Source organism: Hyperolius riggenbachi, chromosome 1 (assembly GCF_040937935.1).
Source record: "Hyperolius riggenbachi isolate aHypRig1 chromosome 1, aHypRig1.pri, whole genome shotgun sequence".
NCBI classification, from domain to species: Eukaryota; Metazoa; Chordata; class Amphibia; order Anura; family Hyperoliidae; genus Hyperolius; species Hyperolius riggenbachi.
In genome coordinates, this window is record NC_090646.1 from 284,878,291 (window position 1) to 284,898,786 (window position 20,496).

General features: G+C 44.8%; 1 protein-coding gene across 1 annotated transcript in view; it reads left to right on the forward strand.

Annotated features, from left to right (window-relative positions):
- Positions 1-20,496, forward strand: part of HGSNAT (heparan-alpha-glucosaminide N-acetyltransferase) — a 71,566-nt gene that overhangs the window by 41,204 nt on the left and 9,866 nt on the right. Inside the window, exons 9-14 of the mRNA XM_068233666.1 lie at positions 1,269-1,299; positions 4,064-4,224; positions 4,516-4,631; positions 4,831-4,952; positions 7,433-7,559; positions 17,615-17,701. Of these exons, the coding sequence (XP_068089767.1) occupies positions 1,269-1,299; positions 4,064-4,224; positions 4,516-4,631; positions 4,831-4,952; positions 7,433-7,559; positions 17,615-17,701 (644 nt within the window). The remainder of the gene's footprint in view (positions 1-1,268; positions 1,300-4,063; positions 4,225-4,515; positions 4,632-4,830; positions 4,953-7,432; positions 7,560-17,614; positions 17,702-20,496) is intronic.

The following is a 20,496-nucleotide window of genomic DNA, read 5'->3' on the forward strand; positions in this document are numbered from 1 at the left end:
CGCAATCCAAAATCTGCAGCAGCCCGGGAGTATGCGTTTCTGCAAAACTCCTCCCGCTCTGGTGTGCACCAGCCCATTGAAATACATTACCCTAGCAGATCCGCACCCGCAAGCGAATCGCAAACTGCAGCCGAACCGCTCTGGTGTGCACTAGGCCTCAGTTACAGTAAAACTGTTACTGAACAGCTTCTGTAACAAAATTGCCTGGCAAACCGCTCTGATGTAGCATTTTTCAGAGCGGTTTGGGTTTTTCCCATACTCTACGAGGCAGAAACGCCTCCGCAATCCAAAATCTGCAGCAGCCCAGGAGTATGCGTTTCTGCAAAACCCCTTCCGCTCTGGTGTGCACCACCCCATTAAAATAAATTACCCTAGCGTTTCCACATCCGCAATCGGATCTGAAAACGCGGCCGAACCGCTCTGGTGTGCACTAGGCCTTCGAGACACGAAGGGTAGGGACCAGAGTTCTGTTGTGGGTTTAGAGCAATTGTGAGGGGTGGTAGGCCAGAGTGAAAAGGTGAGTTTTGAGGGCCTTCTTGAAGATGTTGGAGGGGGCTGCCCTAATGGGTGGAGGTAGGAAGTTCCATAGTGTTGGAGCAGCTCTTGAGAGGTCCTGGAGGCGTGCATGGGACTGGGTGATGCGGGGGGCGGTTAGGCGAAGTTCATTGGAAGAGCGGAGTGAGCGGCTGGGTGTGTACCTCTGAGTAAGAGCGGAAATGAAGGTTGGACAGGTTTTGTGGACAGATTTGTAGGTCAGACACAATATCTTGACTCTGATTTTGGACTGGATAGGAAGCCAGTGGAGGGATTCATGGAGGGGAGCCGCCCTGGTGGAGCGATAGGACCAGTGGATATATCTGGCTGCCACATTTATGATGGACTGCAGTGGGGCTGTTCGGGTCATAGGAAGACCAGACAGAAGGGCATTGCAGTAGTCAAGGCGGTAAATTATGAGGGCATGGATGAGGAGTTTGGTGGTGGCAGAGGTCAGGAAGGGGTGAATCTTAGATGTTACGAAGGTGGAAGTTGCAGGACTTTGTGAGGTTTTGGATGTGGGGAGTGAAGGAGAGTTCGGAGTCCAGGGTGACACCCAGACAGCGGGCTTGAGAGGTAGGGCGAATGGTAGTGTGGTTAACAGGGACATGCACATCTGGGAGGTTCAGGGATAGCCTGAACCATATGTGTGTATGTATATATGTGTATATGTATGCATTTTTGCTTTCACAAGTAATGTAGTAGGTTTTTTTTTTTTTGTTTTTTTTCAACAGGGTTAACAATAGCGGACCTCGTCTTTCCATGGTAAGCAATGTTTTCACAACTACATTTTTGTCTGGTACATTTTGAAAAAGATGGTCAATGAGATGCAGATTTTATGCAGTTTGGAATTCACAATTCAGTTTTTTTTTTTTTGATTTTCTGTTCCAAGCTACATCAAATTAGCATGCAAGCCGGTATTTCCATCTTGTTGGCAAACTCTAATTGGGGTCTTTCTCTACTATGAACAGATGTTTATTAACCAGTTAATGTATTATGTACAGTATATCTACACCCCATCCCCGGGAGATTTCATATTCGCCCCAGGTGTGCTCCTGCGCGTTCTCATCACAGCCCATTAGTAGGGAGATCAGTGAATGGGAACGTAGTTGATCTCTGGCATCAATGAGATGCCTTCGATCATTGTAATAAGAAATACACTCTACTTCCTGTTATGCTAATAGTATGCTCAGGAAGCTGAGTGAGGACCTTTTTTTTTTTTTCCCATTAAAAAAAAAAACAAAAACACAAACCTACAGATACTATTAACCCCTCAGTCTGCAGTGCTCGTTACCAATAAAATAAATATATCTTACTAAAAGTGGAAGTCTCCTATAACCTCCCTGGTGTCCTGATTATGCGCAGCCGCACGGCTGCGCATGGTTTTAAAAAAACAAAACAAAAAAAAACAAAGTTTAAATCATGTAGCTAGCGCTAGCTACAGGATACCCCCCCTCCCAGCTGAATTTTACCCACCCTTCCGATCGCCGCCGGCGATGATGGCTGTCAGGAGATCCTGTTCTGAACGGGATCTCCGTCAGGGCTTCCCCCGTCGCTCATTACGCGGCGCATCGGCGGCAATCGCCCCCAACACGCAGCAAGCAAAGTGCTTGCTGCGTGTTTAAAAAAAAATAATAATAAAAAAAAAAAAAAAAATATTCAAATCGGCTCACCAGGGCCTGAGAGCCACCCTCTGGCGTCTCTGGACGAGCTCAGCTTGTCCAGAACGACAGGGAGGTTAATAAGGTAAGCGAACTATGTTATTTTTAAATATATAAATATATAGTCAACTGGAAAACAACTTAAAATACAAAGGGCGCCTCCTACTGTTTCACAAATCTATTAGCCCCTTACCTCCCGCACTCTCCTATAGTTACCCACATAAAACATTTGCATTAAAAAAAATTGACAAAAATACATAGTCACCTGAGGGACTGAACTGTTTTATTTTTTTATTTTTTTTATGTCAGAGGGTATATTACTGTTTTTGCTCTATATGGACTTGTAAATGGTGATGGACGCAAAACTGAAAAATGCACCTTTTTTGCTAAATAAGCAAAAAGCGCTTTATACAAAATCACAGTGCGCACCTAAGCGCTGGGAGGAGGGGAAAAAGCACAAAAATCAAATTGCTGCAGTCTTCACAAAAAAAAAAAAAAAAAAAATCTTGAACAAAGCCTTAGGTCGCATTCACAGTGGGACGTTGTGGAGCTGTTATAAAGTCGTATAACCGCTTACCGCACTGCAGTGCTAATCCTATGGGACGTTCACAGTGCAAAGTTAGTGTCGCATTTTAATGTGTAGTGTTATGGTAACTCGCTGCTTGCAGTTTGCCTCTAAACTCGCACGTTACCAGGTACAGGAAAGAATACTTTTCATTGCCTGTATGCTTTCCTGTACCTACTGTATGCGATGGTAACGCAGCGTTAATGTGCATTACCACTTTTTTTGCGTTGTGACTTTAACGTCGCATTACAACGCAACTTCCCACTGTGAATGCGACTTTCACACCATACCAAAATGTGTATACCTTAAATGTGTAAGTTTCTAAAAAGCTTTGTATAGGACTCTGTACAAAGCAGACTGTTCCCATCTCTCAATTGCTATGAGGGAAAACATCTAATGAAGTCTCAGCATTACCACACATGTGCCACCGTATCTTGCAGATTCAATATAATTTGATTTTAACAGACAGCCGTGGGCACCAGCGTGTACTTGGTTACTTATAATAAAACAAGATGTTGCACTTTCAGCACAAAATAACAGATAGGAACGCCTGCGGACAGTCTTGAAATGTTCACGCTGCTCAAGCCCTTTATCCGAGACCTAGTGGGGCTCCGAGATTGGGAGAAAGCTTGCCATCTTGTTGGGGTCAGAGCCATTTAACCAGTGTTGTGGCTCTGCCCTGCTCCTCCATGCCCGTTCAGCAAATCCCTGCATTCACTTCTGCCCCTCTCCGGGCAGGAATTTCCAAGATGATGCATCGCACAATGTAGTACCCTGTAGTAATTCTAAACACCCATCTAGGCACATTCTATTAGCCCAGCCTTTGTTGCTTGGCACTGCCAACTAAGATGAGAGCTGTCAGATTTTGGTTGCTCCTGCTGGCCCAAGAGCTGTAGGTGAGGGTTAAGTTTAGGTGCATGGAGACACCGTTAAAGAGGTGTTCAGAGTTTAGGCATAAAGACATCTGGAAAGTGACCCTGTGGCTGGATAGCGCAATGGTTAAGGGCTCTGCCTCTGACTCAGGAGACCTGGGTTCGAATCTCAGCTCTGCCTGTTCAGTAAGCCAACACCTATTCAGTAGGAGACCTTGGGCAATACTCCCTAACACTGCTACTGCCTATAGAGCGCGTCCTAGTGGCTGCAGCTCTGGCGCTTTGAGTCCGCCAGGAGAAAAGCGCGATATAAATGTTCTGTGTTTGTTTGTATTGCTTTTAGGGGCCATAGATTTGCTGTAGAATGTAAGGTACATCATATTAAGTGATAGACGCTGTGAATTTTACTTAGTGATTTGTTTTTGCTACAGGTTTGTGTTTATCATGGGGACATCCATCCATCTGTCCTTGAATTCAATGCTGCGAAAAGGGAACTCCAAATGGAAGCTTTTTGGGAAGGTTCTTTGGAGAAGTGTTCAGCTTTTCCTAATTGGATTATTTGTTATAAACCCAAACTACTGCCGTGATCCCTGTGAGTATTTATTGTTTGTGGGGTTTTTTTCTCCACAGCAGAGTAGTTTCAGGTTTTATGAAATATTTTGTCATTTAAGATGTATGCTAAAGCTGTCAGTTGGTCATAATTGGAGTAGTTGATTTTCATGATACCCTACACTTAATTATACATTAGATATCGAATGTATATTATGCATTACAATGTCTATTATACATTATTCATTAATTTAGTATAACATTTATATGGAATTAAATCAGATCAAGGTGTTTTTTGTAAACCTTTTTTTTTTTTGTTCCCTTCTCTTTGAAGTGTCATGGAATGAAATCAGGATTATGGGTGTTCTGCAGCGCCTTAGTTTGACCTACTTAGTAGTTTCTGTGTTGGAATTACTATGTGCTAAACCTGTACCAGACTCTCTTCCTGAGGTAAGACTGCATGTTTATTCATATTGGTATATTAGTAGCTTTTGAAAGGATAACACATGTTGGTAGTCTTCAAATGTGTGCTCTAAAAAGTTCAAGTGACATTTCCCAATTTGTGCCATGATTTGTCTGCACGACAGTGCATTGCTGATTTTGTTAAGGGTAACTTATATTTTTTCTTTTCCTCCCCCCCTCCCCCTAGAATCGGACCTGTTTTCTTCTGCAAGATGTGGTCATATTCTGGCCGCAATGGCTTATAGTACTGGTTTTAGAAGCTGCTTGGCTTTGCCTGACTCTCCTGCTGCCCGTACCTGGATGTCCCACGTAAATATTAAGAGAATGTATTTGAAGAGCTGCTTGCAATCTTTGCTGTTGAATAGTAAGGGCTGGCTCACACGGCTTCTGCTCAGTGTCTTGTTCAAATGCTGTGCCCCCCCCCCCCCCCCAAGATTGCCAGCATTTGACAGCTAAGCTTTTAGTGGGGGGGCAGGGGATCAGAGGCTCCGTAAATGACTGCGAGGGCTTACAGGGACTCTGAAGCGAGTGAGATGGCATTTGATTAGTGTAAAGCACCTTAGTTGGTGATAAACCGCAGCTATCCCGCGGCAAAACGAGGGGTTTTTACCCCCTAAATCCCCCTGCAAAATCCACAACTTTCTTGGTCGTGTATTTTGCTGCTCATGGAGGCAGAGCTATGAGCTGCAGCTCTGCCTCCATGCGCGTCAATCTGCCGGCGGATCTCCGCCTCTCCCCTGCCCCTCTCAGTGAAGGAAGACTGAGAGGGGCAGGGAGAGGCGGCGATCATCCAGGATTGACGCTTTGAGGCAGAGCTACAGCCATTAGCTCTGCCTCAAGCAGGAAGCGCTCCCTGGACCTAGAAGAGGGTATTTGGGGGTATAAACCCCTAGTTTTTCCGCGGGATAGCGGCGATTTAGCATTATGTAAGGTGCTTTACGCTAATCAAATGCTATCTAACTCGCTTCAGTCTCTCTTTAAAGGATACCACAACCGAAGGGTTGTGGTAAAAATCATTGCAGCACTTTGTAGCTTGATATTAGAACATACCTGCTGTTCCTTCAGCCCCCCCCCCCCCCCTCCGTCTGCCGCCGTTCAGAGTGTATCCATCCCGGTGAGCGGCGACTTCCCTGACCATTGACCCGGACATACTGCGCCCTGTGCACACAGTATGTCCTTCCCCCTTGTCTTCTGGCCGGCGCATAGTGCGAGGCTCAGAAGCACGCTGAATGCTCTGCGCTGCGTGTGCGCTCCATTACACCGAGCGTCACATGATTAGCATGTGACGCTCAGTGTAATGGAGCGCACACGCAGCGCAGAGCAGTCAGCGTGCTTCTGAGCCTCGCACTATGCGCCGGCCAGAAGACAAGGGGGAAGGACATACTGTGTGCACAGGGCGCAGTATGTCCGGGTTAATGGTCAGGGAAGTCGCCGCTCACCGGGATGGATGCACTCTGAACGGCGGCAGACGGAGGGGGGGAGGGGGGGGGGCTGAAGGAACAGCGGGTATGTTCTAATATCAAGCTACAAAGTGCTGCAATGATTTTTACCACAACCCTTCGGTTGTGGTAACCTTTAAGTGTCCTTTGAAATTTCAGGTCTGCTGTATGGCTCCGTTCACACCTAAAACCGCAAAATGCCGGCGATTACTGCTAGCATTTTGCAGGAGTGGTTTTTTTTTTTTTTTTTTTTTTTTCCTGCAGTTAACGCGGAAAAATCACTGGGCACTGTAGCGGTTTGGGAGTGATGGTGATTAACGGTTCTATACATGCTAATTGCGATCGCTCTGGAATCGCCGGCAAACCGCTGCATGTAACACGTTTGCGGTTAACTCTAACCGCAAACGTGCCAGTGAGAACACTGCCATAGTGTTACATGCGCTAGTGGTTTTTAAAAACTGCTAGCGGTTTGCCTTCAGTGGGAATCGCGTGATTCCCGCTCAAGTGCGAATGGACCCTAACAGATAACTGAAAAGTATCAGCATTACCCTTTCCTGTACTTTGGAACTCAGGCTTTCCCATCCCCCCCCCCCCCCCCCCCCCACCTCCCTCCCTCCTTATTTCAACAGTTTTGTATTGTAGAATGACTTATTCTAGGCTATTGTCAGAACTAGCCCAATGTATGCTTATAATTTGGCTAATTTAAGCATAGTGGCATTGTTGGGATGTTACAGGGGTTATGCATTTATGTAGCCCTGCCATTTCCTACAGAGCTTCACAGGGTAAGGCTTTTAGTGCTTGTGATTTGAAAAGCTCTTGCTAATGTAATGCTATGGGGGATTTTTATAAAATCGCATTGCTCAGGTGAGATCACACACAGCATTACATTAGCAAAAGCTTTCCCATTCACTTGAATGAGAACTGTGGATAAAATGTTGTGATGGCAGTAAAATTGAGCAAAGTAGCTAGTGGGCAAGGGTCCTGAGACTAATCTAATGGTGCCCATACATGGTACAATAAAAACATTTGATTTTCCCATTCATTGGACCGAAACTTTCACATTTGAATGAAAGTCGAAAAAGAGTCTGTCTTTTTGGAATAACCCCCAACCCTCTGACCGCCCTCAATAAATATCTGAGCAGACATATTTGATCTAATGGAATAATTGAACAAAACTATCTAATTGAAAAAAAATACCATGTATGGGCACCATTACACTGTCTTTTTTTTTTTTGTTTTTTTTTTGTTTTGTGAGCTTTCTCCCCTCCCTCCTTTTTTAAAAAAAAAATCTGTACTACAGCACTCTTAAAACTATCCATGCATGTCAACCTACTTATGCTTATTTTTAAGGGGTTATCTTGGTCCCGGAGGCATTGGAGATTATGGCAAATTTGCAAACTGTACAGGTGGGGCCGCTGCTTACATTGATAAATTAGTACTTGGTGAAGAGCATGTTTATCAGCATCCATCATCCAATGTGAGTCTACATCATGACTAGAACTGTACTACAAAATGCTGTTTTGTGCCACTAGAATTTCTCAATATGGACACCTTGCAAACTGCATGACTCTTTCTCCAATTTTCAGGTTTAACGTACACCTGCTGTAAGGCTGCTGTTGACCTCCTTTTAAGTGCACCTGGGGCGGGAAGGGGGGGGGGGGGGAGGAGTTGATTCTTATCTAGGTCTTCTGCCATCCCCAGGCCCCTCGTAGTCTTTATAGTCCTTCAGTCTGCTCTAGGTCCCCTCCATTGTGATGCTGTCACCCCAGTCTCTGATCCAGCTGGGACTCTCACTTCAGTGCATGTCCTTACCCTGCTGTGCACCTCATTGATTCAACAAGGTGCTGAAAGCATTCTTTAGAAATATTGGCCCATATTGATAGCATAGCATCTTGCAGTTGATGGAGATTTGTGGGATGCACATCCAGGGCTCGAAGCTCCCGTTCCATCACATCCCAAAGATGCTCTGTTGGGTTGAGATCTGGTGACTGTGGGGGCCATTTTAGTACAGTGAACTCCTTATGTTCAAGAAACCAATTTGAAATTATTTGAGCTTTGGGACATGGTGCATTATCCTGCTGGAAGTAGCCAACAAGGATAGAAAAACAATGGAGAGCGTCTACTAGCAAATATCACAAAAGTTTATTGAATCAAAATGCGGTCACATAAAACTCCCTTATCCCCCCCCTAAAATACACGGCCGTGTATAGCTAGATGTCAGCTGACCATACACACTGAACCACACATAGCAGCAAAGCAATCATACTCAAACTTAGTGACAGACTTAGTGGATACTCCACAATGCAAATCTGACTTGGTTAGGTGAATGCTTTAAACCCACCGCCCAGATGCTGCAATATACATCCTCTGTGATTCTTAATCTGCCACACTGTAAAGCTGACTCAGTATACTGACACTTTCCGCTTGATGACTGTTTATAGTCTATAATAGTTGTAGGTGCGATTGCACTGCTCACCAGGCATCCTCCTCAGTTCAATTGCAAATTATTGCTTTTCAGATAGGACAATCTTAGTAAAACACAGTTCAAGGTGTAGGTACAGTTCCAAAAGCAGATTATGCACCCCTCAGCCATACACGGCTAACAATGAATGCACATTGCCCATGCGGGCTCTCACCACCGCTGGGTTCAGCTGACTGCTTGGATGTCCTCTACCGTCAGTGTAGATAGCCTTCAGTGCACCTTGTTGATTCAGCAAGCTTAGCAGCATTCATGGAGTTTCTCCCCACAGGAGACACGCTGTAACAAATCAGCTCCTTGACAGCGTGGCAGCAAGCCAGTGTGTGAACTTCAGTGACCTGCAGGCCGTGTCACATGACTAGTTTCGCCTGGCCTCCCTCCAGGCTTTTTCAAACGTAGAGGAATGTACGGACAGTTCCTCTTCAAATGTTTTTTCAGCTGGCAGCTTAACCAATCAGGGCATAGATAGATTCTACTTTCATTAGAACAATTCCTGCGAATTCGCAGGAATTGGCCTATAGGTATACCCCGCACCTGTGCCGGTGGATGAAAACTCGAGGCATGGAGCAACATGTTTCCTGCTGTGGGTTTTCTAAATGTGGAGGTAGAAACATATTCCCCTTCTTTTTTGATACTCAGATCAAGAAAACTAATCTGATTCTCATCAACCACATGGGTCAAACTTATATTTCTATCATTCATATTAAGGTGATCTAGAAATACTGACAGATCTCCCCTAGATCCCCGCCAGACCAGGAAGACGTCATCGATAAAACGGATCCAGGAGACATCACTGATCCTATGTGTGTATTTACTGACTGGGATCTCTTTTGCCCCTTTCACTTTATGTTGTGGGACTAAAAGTAAAGTAAAGCTCAGTTTCTTTACTCCTATATCTATGCCAAGTTTGCTATGATACTGGGTTCTACAAATGCAATCCTGGTCCTTTATTAAAGAGAGTGTGCTATGCCCAGAGATGACATGATGTGTGGGTTTGTGTATTGACTGTTGTAAAATCATCTCTGCTGCCGGATAGAGAGGGGTTAATCTGACAAGAGTGCAGCTAGGAGATGACGTTCTGGTGTATATACAACCCTGTGAGCATCTGATTGGCTACTCGGGGTGTGTCAGCAGTTGCTGGGTAGAATCTATCTATGCCCTGATTGGTTAAGCTGCCAGCTGAAAAAACATTTTAAAGAGAATCTGTATTGTTAAAAATCGCACAAAAGTAAACATACCAGTGTGTTAGGGGACATCTCCTATTCCCCTCTGTCACAATTTCACCGCTCCCCGCCGCATTAAAAGTGGTTAAAAACAGTTTTAAAAAGTTTGTTTGTAAACAAACAAAATGGCCACCAAAACAGGAAGTAGGTTGATGTACAGCATGTCCACACATAGAAAATACATCCATACACAAGCAGGCTGTATACAGCCTTCCTTTTGAATCTCAAGAGATCATTTGTGTGTTTCTTTCCCCCCTGAGGGGGGAATGCATAGCAGAACCACAACACTGAAGAACTTGGCAGCCTTCCAGACACAGGCTGACAAGTCTGACAGGGGAAAGATACATTGATTTATTACAGAGACTGTGATAGTACAAAGTGCTGCAGTAAGCCAGAACACATTAGAATAGCTTTTGGAACTTGTAGGATGATAAAAAACAGGATGCAATTTTTGTTACGGAGTCTCTTTAAGAGGAACTGTCCGTACATTCCTCTACGTTTGAAAAAGCCTGGAGGGAGGCCAGGCGAAACTAGTCATGTGACACGGCCTGCAGGTCACTGAAGTTCACACACTGGCTTGCTGCCACGCTGTCAAGGAGCTGATTTGTTACAGCGTGTCTCCTGTGGGGAGAAACTCCATGAATGCTGCTAAGCTTGCTGAATCAACAAGGTGCACTGAAGGCTATCTACACTGACGGTAGAGGACATCCAAGCAGTCAGCTGAACCCAGCGGTGGTGAGAGCCCGCATGGGCAATGTGCATTCATTGTTAGCCGTGTATGGCTGAGGGGTGCATAATCTGCTTTTGGAACTGTACCTACACCTTGAACTGTGTTTTACTAAGATTGTCCTATCTGAAAAGCAATAATTTGCAATTGAACTGAGGAGGATGCCTGGTGAGCAGTGCAATCGCACCTACAACTATTATAGACTATAAACAGTCATCAAGCGGAAAGTGTCAGTATACTGAGTCAGCTTTACAGTGTGGCAGATTAAGAATCACAGAGGATGTATATTGCAGCATCTGGGCGGTGGGTTTAAAGCATTCACCTAACCAAGTCAGATTTGCATTGTGGAGTATCCACTAAGTCTGTCACTAAGTTTGAGTATGATTGCTTTGCTGCTATGTGTGGTTCAGTGTGTATGGTCAGCTGACATCTAGCTATACACGGCCGTGTATTTTAGGGGGGGATAAGGGAGTTTTATGTGACCGCATTTTGATTCAATAAACTTTTGTGATATTTGCTAGTAGACGCTCTCCATTGTTTTTCTATCCTTATGTCCTGTATATGGAAAGCGGCTCCCCTGACAAGGGTATCAGATACTTTTTATATCTTCTTGCGCTCCTCAATTAATGTTTAACCTTGGAAGTAGCCAACAGATGGGTACATGGTGGTCATGAAGGGATGGACATGGCCAGAAACAATGCTCAGGTAGCCCATGGCATTTAAACTATGCCCAATTGGCAAGAAGGGGCCTAAAGTGTGCCAAGAAAACATCCCTCACACCATTACACCACCACTACCAGCCTGCACAGTGGTAACAAGGCTTGATAGATCCATGTTCTCATTCTGTTTATGCCAAATTCTGACTCTTGCGACTCCTCAGACCAGACCAGGTAACCTTTTTCCAGTCTTCAACTGTCCAATTTTGGTGAGCTCGTGCAAATTGTAGCCTCTTTTTCCTATTTGTAGTGGAGATGAGTGGTACCCGGTGGGGTCTTCTACTGTTGTAGCCCATACACCTCAAGGTTGCGCGTGTTGTGGCTTCTCAAATGCTTTGCTGCATACCTCGGTTGTAACGAGTGGTTATTTCAAGCTGATAGAAAAGCAACATTGACTGAATCAGCCGGCCCATTCTCCTCTGACCTCTAGCATCAACAAGGCATTTTCGGTTAAAGAGACACTGAAGCGAGAATAAATCTTGCTTCAGTGCTTATATATAGCAGGGGCATGTGTGCCCCTGCTAAAACGCCGCTATCCCGCGGCTAAACTGGGGTCTCTTCACCCCCAAACCCCCTCTGCAAAATCAACGACCAACTTGGTCATAGATTTTGCTGCTGCTGGAGGCAGGGCTAACGGCTGCAGCCCTGCCTCACAGCGCGTCTATCAGCGGCGGAGATGCGCGCTGACAGACGCGCGTGAGGCAGGGCTGCGGCGGCTAACCCTGCCTCTAAGCAGAAGAGGGGATGCGCTGCACGAAGGGGGATTTGGGGGTGAAGGGACCCCCGTTTAGCCACGGGATAGCGGCGTTTTAGCAGGGGCACACATGCCCCTGCTATATATAAGAGCTGAAGCGAGATTTATTCTCGCTTCACTCTCTTTAACTCCATTAACCTCCCTGGCGGTAAGCCTGAGCTGAGCTCGGGCTATGCCGCCGGGAGGCACCGCTCAGGCCCCGCTGGGCCGATTTGCATAATTTTTTTTTGTTACACGCAGTTAGTGCTGCCGCTGCCCGCCGATCCGCCGCTATACCCGTCGCCGCAGCCGCCCCCCCCCAGACCCCGTGCGCTGCCTGGCCAATCAGTGCCAGGCAGCGCCGTGGGGTGGATCGGATTCCCCTTTGACGTCACGACGTCGGTGACGTCATCCCGCCCCGTCGCCATGGCGACGGGGGAAGCCCTCCAAGAGATCCCGTTCTTTGAACGGGATCTCTTGATCTCCATTCGCCGGCGGCGATCGGAGGGGCTGGGGGGATGCCGCTCAGCAGCGGCTATCATGTAGCGAGACATTGTCTCGCTACATGAAAAAAGAAAAAAAAAAAAAAGGTATTTGCTGCCCCCTGGCGGATTTTAACAAACCGCCAGGGAGGTTAAAGTGAATGTTTACCAATTTAAAAAAGAAAAAGTCAGATACTCACCTAAGGAGAGGGAAGGCTCGGTCCTAATGAGCCTTCCCCCTCCTCTCCTGGTGCCCGGTCTCGCGCAGGATCCCCCGTAGCAGTATTCGACCAGTTCGGTCAAATACTGCCACTTCCGCATGCCTTCGGGAGCTTTCGGGAGCACTCAGGCTCCCGATGACGCGGCCGCTCCATACTACGCATGCGCGAGCGCCCTCTATGACGCACTCGCGCGTACGTAGTATGGAGCGGCCCGTCTTCGGAAGCCCGAGTGCTCCCGAAGACCTCCGAAGTCCCTGCGGCTGCGGACGCGAACGGGGGAGCCAGCGCAGCACCGAGGGCACCGGGAGAGGCGAGGGAAGGCTCATTAGGACCGAGCCTTCCCTCTCCTTAGGTGAGTATCTGACTTTTTTTCTTTTTTAATCCGGTACCCATTGGCTTTAAAATATATTGCAATACATTAGCAAGGCTTTTTTTTGTTTGTTTGTTTTTTTTTTTTTCTCTCTCAATGCAACACACCAGTGAGAAAGTAGCCTTATGGTGTCTACACACTTGAAAGATCTTAGACCAATTTTACCCCAATTCATGTAGTATGAGAGCCATACTCTACACAGTCTGTTCTATTGAGCTGAACTCCCCATCAGATAAAAATCTTTGCAAGATGCTGCACACAAAGATGCTGTACACATTCAAAAGATCAGTATCTGCAAAAGATCTGTTCCTGCAAAAGATCTGTTCCTGCAAAAGATCCGTTCCTGCAAAATGCATTCATAGTCTATATCTGCAGATCCTCATACACACTTTGTTTAACAGATATTCATCTGCAGATCAGACAATTATCTGCAGATCTGAAGATCCATCCTGGTGGATCTGATCTGCAGATGATTGTCCGTTAAACAAGGTGTGTATGAGATCTGCAGATATCATAGACTATAAATGCATTTTGCAGGAACGGATATTTTGCTGGTCAGATCTTTTGCAGATGCTGATCTGTTGAATGTGTACAGCATCTTTATGTACATCTTGCAAAGATTTTTATCTGATGGAGTTAAGCTCAATAGAATATGTGTTATATTTGAGAACAGAGGCGCCAAAAGAATAAAAACAGTATTTAAAAGTTTTTTAAAAATTGCTTAGGAGGCAGCGGTGGACTTACCTCCCATAAGCAGGCACAACAAACTGTGTATTCACAAAAGGGAAATATTTATTGGTATACTCCAAGGTAGATCACAACGCATTTCGCAGGTCAAGCCCACTTCATCAGGCAAATACAGGAGGGAGCACACAACTGGGGGTAAGAGGCGACACATTTGTACATTTCCGAACATACCGCATAAGCATAAACAATAATGAGCATCTTAGAGTGAAAAGATTCACTCATTGTGATTGAATGTAATAATGTAAATGGGAAGGGCAGGAAAAAAAGGAAGGGTTTTCTTATTAAGGGGGGAGGGGAAAAAAAGGGGGGGGAAGGAGGGAGGGGAAGGATAACAAAACGGGGGGGGGGGGGGAGGGGGGGCATCAAAAAGTTGATCTCAAGCATGTGGGTAACTTGACCGATATAATACGTGGGGTATTTGTAATAGTCAACAGTTATAAATACCATCAGTTCTATGTATGCGTGTGTATAGTGTTATAGTAGTGAGGGGGAATGGAACTAGCTTGGGAATATAAAACAGTGCAAAAGTGGTTAATGAAAAAAACATCAAAAATCTAGACTGATGACACGCATCCCAGAGACGCAATGACGCGTCAAATATACGCATGCGCGCATCGCGTAATGACATAATACGTATCTCAGAGACTCGATGTGTCAAATGTGCGCATGCACGCACGCGTAATGACGTAATCGCGCATGGCAGGAAACCAAGCGCCCGCCCCATATTCTAATGAACTAGGGGGCGGTATTCACCACTATAAAAACGGCAGTTCAGTAGCACTTGGTTACTGAGGCGCCAAGTGCTACCCAGACATACTGCTGGTAAGTAACTAGATTTTTGATATATTTTTTTTCATTAACCACTTTTGCACTGTTTTATATTCTAAGCTAGTTCCATTCCCCCTCACTACTATAACACTATACACACGCATACATAGAACTGATGGTATTTATAACTGTTGACTATTACAAATACCCCACGTATTCTATCGGTCAAGTTACCCACATGCTTGAGATCAACTTTTTGATTTCCCATTGTCCCTTTTTTTTTTTTTTTTTTTTTTTTTCCCTCCCCCCCCCCCTTCAAAATAAGAAAAACCTTTCCTTTTTTCCCTTCCCTTTCCATTTTACATTACATTCAATCACAATTAGTGAATCTTTTCACTCTAAGATGCTCATTATTGTTTATGCTTATGCGGTATGTTAGGAAATGTACAAATGTGTTGCCTCTTACCCCCAGTTGTGTGCTCCCTCCTGTATTTGCCTGATGAAGCCGGCTTGACCTGTGAAACGCGTTGCTATCTACCTTGGAGTATACTAATATTTCCTTTTTGTGAATACAGTTTGTTGTGCCTGCTTACGGGAGGTAAGTCCACCGCTGCCTCCTAAGCAATTTTTAAAACTTTTAAATACTGTTTTTATTCTTTTCGCGCCTCTGTTATCATATATAACACGTCTCATATCCACCTTTGGTGGAGGGGGATGCCCCTTCTTGTATTCAAGTCTACAGAGAGCAACTTCTTAATCCTAAGTGAGGACAGGCTAATCTCCTCACCTGCCTATACAGTGGTTGCCTGGAGGTAACCCTGGTTTGTGAGTATCTAATTTATACTCGTTCCATTTATCCTTTTGCCTTTACATACTACACCATATTGGGCTCTTGGTTCTTCTCTTTCTCAGCTCAATAGAATAGACTGTGTAGAGTATGCTCATATACTACATGGAAGGTGATTAAAATTGGTCTAAGATCTTTCATTTATCTTTCAAGTGTGTACACACCATTACTCAGCAATTAAAGACCTGAATATTATCTATTCAGTTTACTACTTTCAGGAGTAGTTGGGAGTACCTCCTTTCATAAGTCTCTTGTACAGGTATGTTTTTTATCTCTGCCTAGTCTCCCTCTTAAAGCAACAAGAACCAAAAATATTGGTTGTCGAACTAGTCTCATTCCTTTTAATTTATTCCCTTCTACTCCATATTTATTTCAGGCAAAGTGCAAAAAAAATTTTTTATAAGTGTGCAGGGGAATGCCCTCTCCCAGTCTCTGCCTTGATTAGTTTTGCTTCTTTTAGTGAGGCCCAGTGCACACCAAAACCACTAGCAGATCCACAAAACGCTAGCGGTTTTTGGTGCGGATTTCAAAGATTTGGTCCAGTGCACACCGGGCCGATTTGGATGCGATCTGCGGGCCGCATCCGCCTGTAAATCGGCTTGGCTATTGTATTTCAATGGGCTGGTGCACACCGGCAGTTTGAGGTTTTTAGCAAACCGCAAACGTGCAGCAGGAGGCACGTTTTGCGGTTTTCTACAAACCTCAAACCGCCGGTGTGCACCAGCCCATTGAAATACAATAGCCAAGCGGATTTACAGGTGGATGCGGCCGGCGGATTGCATCCAAATCCGCTCGGTGTGCACTGGGCCTTTGTTGCCAATCTCTCTTACATGTAGGATTAGTACTCAGTATTTATTTGTTGTAGTCTGAAACATGTAACTTGGGTGCTGGATATAGATGGACCCTGAATTTTATATCAAGAAGGGACAGGTAGTGTTAGACATAGGGTTTACAGTAGGGCTAGTTTTAGGAGTAGCTAGGGGGAGGATTAATGTAAGGAGGAGATAGAAGCCTTATGCTGCATACACACTTGAGAAGTCTTTGGAAAAGGCAAGATCACAGACCAATTTTACCCACTTCCATGTAGTATGAGAGCCATACTCTACACTGTCTATTCTATGGAGCTGCACTCCCCATCAGATAAAATCTTTGCAAGATGCTGCACACAAAGATGCCCGTACACATTCAAAAGATCATTATCTGCAAAAGATCTGTTCCTGCAAAAGATCCATTCCTGCAAAATGCATTCATAGTCTATGAGATCTGCAGATCCTCATACACACACCTTGTTTAACAGTCAATCATCTGCATATCTGACAATCATCTGCAGATCTGAATATCCATCCTGGTGGATCTGATCTGCAGATGATTGCCCGTTAAACAAGGTGTGTATGAGGATCTGCAGATCTCATAGACTATGAATGCAAAAGATCTGACCAGCAAAATATCCGTTCCTGCAAAATGCATTTATGGTCTATGATATCTGCAGATCATCATACACACCTTGTTTAACGGACAATCATCTTCAGATCCGATCCACCAGGATGGATCTTCAGATCTGCAGATAATTGTCTGATCTGCAGATGAATATCTGTTAAACAAAGTGTGTATGAGGATCTGCAGATATAGACTATGAATGCATTTTGCAGGAACGGATATTTTGCAGGAAGAGATCTTTTGCAGATAATTATCTTTTGAATGTCTACAGCATCTTTTGTGTGCAGCATCTTGCAAAGATTTTTATCTGATGGGGAGTGCAGCTCCATAGAATAGACTGTGTAGAGTATGGCTCTCATACTACATGAAAGATCACAGACCAATTTTACCCCCTTCCATTTTCCAAAGACTTATCTCAAGTGTGTATGCAGCATTAGTAATGCTGCAGATCTACTATGAATATTCTACTAGCGACTTCACCCAGGGCCCATGTTTACTCTGTGCCCTTTATACATGTACTGTACACATTTCTCTTATCATGGAACCAGATTACAATGTCATCTGCTAGATCATATTTTCAATGCTGATTAAATCTCTTGCAAGTTAATTCGGACAGATCGTTTTCCTTTGTAATGTGAATATAACTGGCATGAAAGCACTATAACCATAAAGCCTCCAGCATTGCTCGTTTGTTTTTTGTTTTTCACTTTTTTTATAACCACCCTTTGTTCACAGAGCAATATGCATGTACTAATCTGTATCCACATATGGTTTATATCCAGGTGATTTATAAAACCTCTGTGCCTTATGATCCAGAAGGAATATTGGGAACCATCAATTCCATTGTGATTGCATTTCTTGGGCTTCAGGTAATATGCACTATTACGGTAAAATGTTTTAGATTTAATTTGTTTTGCTATGGTAACTGGATGCGGGGCATCATAGAGACTATAGTAAGTCTCCTCATAAGTTGGCATAACCAGCACAACAGTAGTGTGAAATGCTGGAACTGTCCTTTATTCTTCTTCCAACCACCCCTAAGCGAAAGCCTATCACACCTCGCCAATAGTGATGGTCAATGAGACGTTGATGCAACTTTTTCATGAAATAAAAAAAAAATTATGTGTGTGTGTGTATGTATGTATGCAGTTTCAAACTGGGCCACTCAATTGTTTTAGCATTTGGTTCTTTTTCAAGCTGCATACATTTGTATGCAATTATAAAATTTGCATAATCTCCAATATTTGCATCTCATTGACCATCCCTACTCACCGTGTGTGTGTGTGTGTGTGTGTGTGTGTGTGTGTGTGTGTGTGTGTGTGTGTGTGTGTGTGTGTGTGTGTGTGTGTGTGTGTGTGTGTGTGTGTGTGTGTGTGTGTGTGTGTGTGTGTGTGTGTGTGTGTGTGGTATAATTTTTTAACCTTAGGCAAAAAATGCTAGTGAAGTGGATTTAAAATATCGAAACCAGAATGATTGTAAGGGTAGTTAACCCGTATTGCAGCAGACAGTATAAAGGCCCATATAAGCTCGTAAGGGCAGGGCTCTCTCCCCTTTTGTGTCTTGGAAATCATACATTTTATTCATCATGTTACTTTTATCACTGTCCCTACCAATTTTATATTTTGTATCATTTGGTCACCTAATTATGTATCTTGTATATTGGTGTGCACCATTGTCTGTATTATGTACCCCATGTTTGTTTCTTACTTTGTACAGCGCCACGGAATATGTTGGCCCTTTATAAATCAATAATCATAATACACACTTGTAACTTAAGCCTGGTACACACATCCAATTTTGACTGGCCAATTTTACTACTTGTAGTATCATTGCTTACCTACATAACAAAACCTGTTGGCCTTCATGCTATGGAGGTGGTAAAATTGGTCAATCATTGGCCAATCAAAATTGGATAGGTTATGCACCGTAATGCTACGTACTAGGGCTGCACAGTTTTTCGGTTTAAAACCGAAACCGCGGTTCGTGGCAAGACTATCTGCTGATCGTCAGTATGCTTGGTTTTTCGGTCCGCTGTCTGTACCTTTTGTCTGGCCCCGCTGTGCGTGGATTGGCCGGAAGCAGTGAATATGTATGAGTGTTAATGAGTGGGGGGGCGGATCCACTCCAGCGAGCGGCCGTGCACATGCAGCTTTACCAATCGCTGGATAGCGATGGAATGACTGCAGCGGTAGGCGGAGCTGTATGCTCTGTACAGCTCCGCCTACCGCTGCCGTCATTCCATCGCTATCCAGTGATTGGTAAAGCTGCATGTGCCCGCCGCTCGCTCGAGTGCATCCGCCCCCCGCTCATTAACACTCATACATATTCACTGCTTCTGGCCAATCCGCGCACAGCGGGGCCCAGACACAAGGTACAGACAGCGGGCCGGGCAGTGTGGGCACAATGAATTGCTGCAGATAGTATGTCTTAACATGAAATGAAACGCAACCCCCCTTGACCTTAAGTGCAAAAGCTTGTTTAGAAAAAAATCGGGGAAAATCTAAATTGCAATTTCTGAGAGAAATATCGCAATTTCGATTTTTCCCTAAAATCGTGCAGCCCTACTACGTACACACTTAAGTTTTTTTGCGAAAGTCTTTGGAAAAGGCAAGATCACAGACCAACTTCACCACATTTATGCCTGGTGCACACCAAAAACCGCTAGCAGATCCGCAAAATGCTAGCAGATTTTGAAACTCCTTTTCTTATTTTTGTGTAGCGTTTCAGCTAGCGTTTTGTGTAGCGGTTTTGGTGTAGTAGATTTCATATATTGTTACAGTAAAGCTGTTACTGAACAGCTTCTGTAACAAAAACGCCGGCAAAACCGCTCTGAACAGGCGTTTTTCAGAGCGGTTTGCGTTTTTCCTATACTTAACATTGAGGCAGAAACGCATCCGAAATCCAAAAAATGCCTCACCCCGGGAGGATTCGTTTCGGCAAAACGCCTCCCACTCTGGTGTGCACCAGCCCATTGAGATGCATTGACCAAGCGGCTGCAGAAACGCTGAAAAAGCCGCTCTGTGTGCACCAGCCCTCAATGTTGTATGAGAGCCATACCTACAGTCTATTCTATTGAGCTGAGCTCTCCATCCGATAAAAATCTTTGCAAGATGATGTGCACAAAGATGCTGTACACATGCAACAGATCAGTATCTGCCAAAGATCAGTTCCTGCTAAATGCAGTCATAGTCTGATATCTGCAGATCTCAATTACACCTTGTTTAACTAGGCTGACCATGCGTCCTCTTTTTTTTGCCCCGACAGGTCCACTTTTTCAGACTTGCCCGGGCTGTCCTACCGGATTTTTGAAATGTCCAGTGAAGTGAAGAGAGCCGAACACACTTGCAGAGATCCATTGCGGCTGAGATGAGCCGAATACTGCAAGCCCAAGCAGCAGAAGAACCGCTTGCAGAGAATCTCTGCAAACGGTTCTTCTGCCATCGGCTCATCTCAGCCTCAGTGGATCTCTGCAAGCTGTTCTTCTGCCGCTTGGGCTGCAGGAGAAGTGAGCTAGGAAGTGCCGACCGCTAGGGGGAGGAGGCGGAAACAAGCCAGCGGCAATAACACACAGGCTGTGTGTGAAAGCAAGTCATCGAAATGTCGGGGATAAGATAAGGAAGCCTCAGATGGGAGGGGGAGAAGAAAAGTGGACAGCCTGACACAG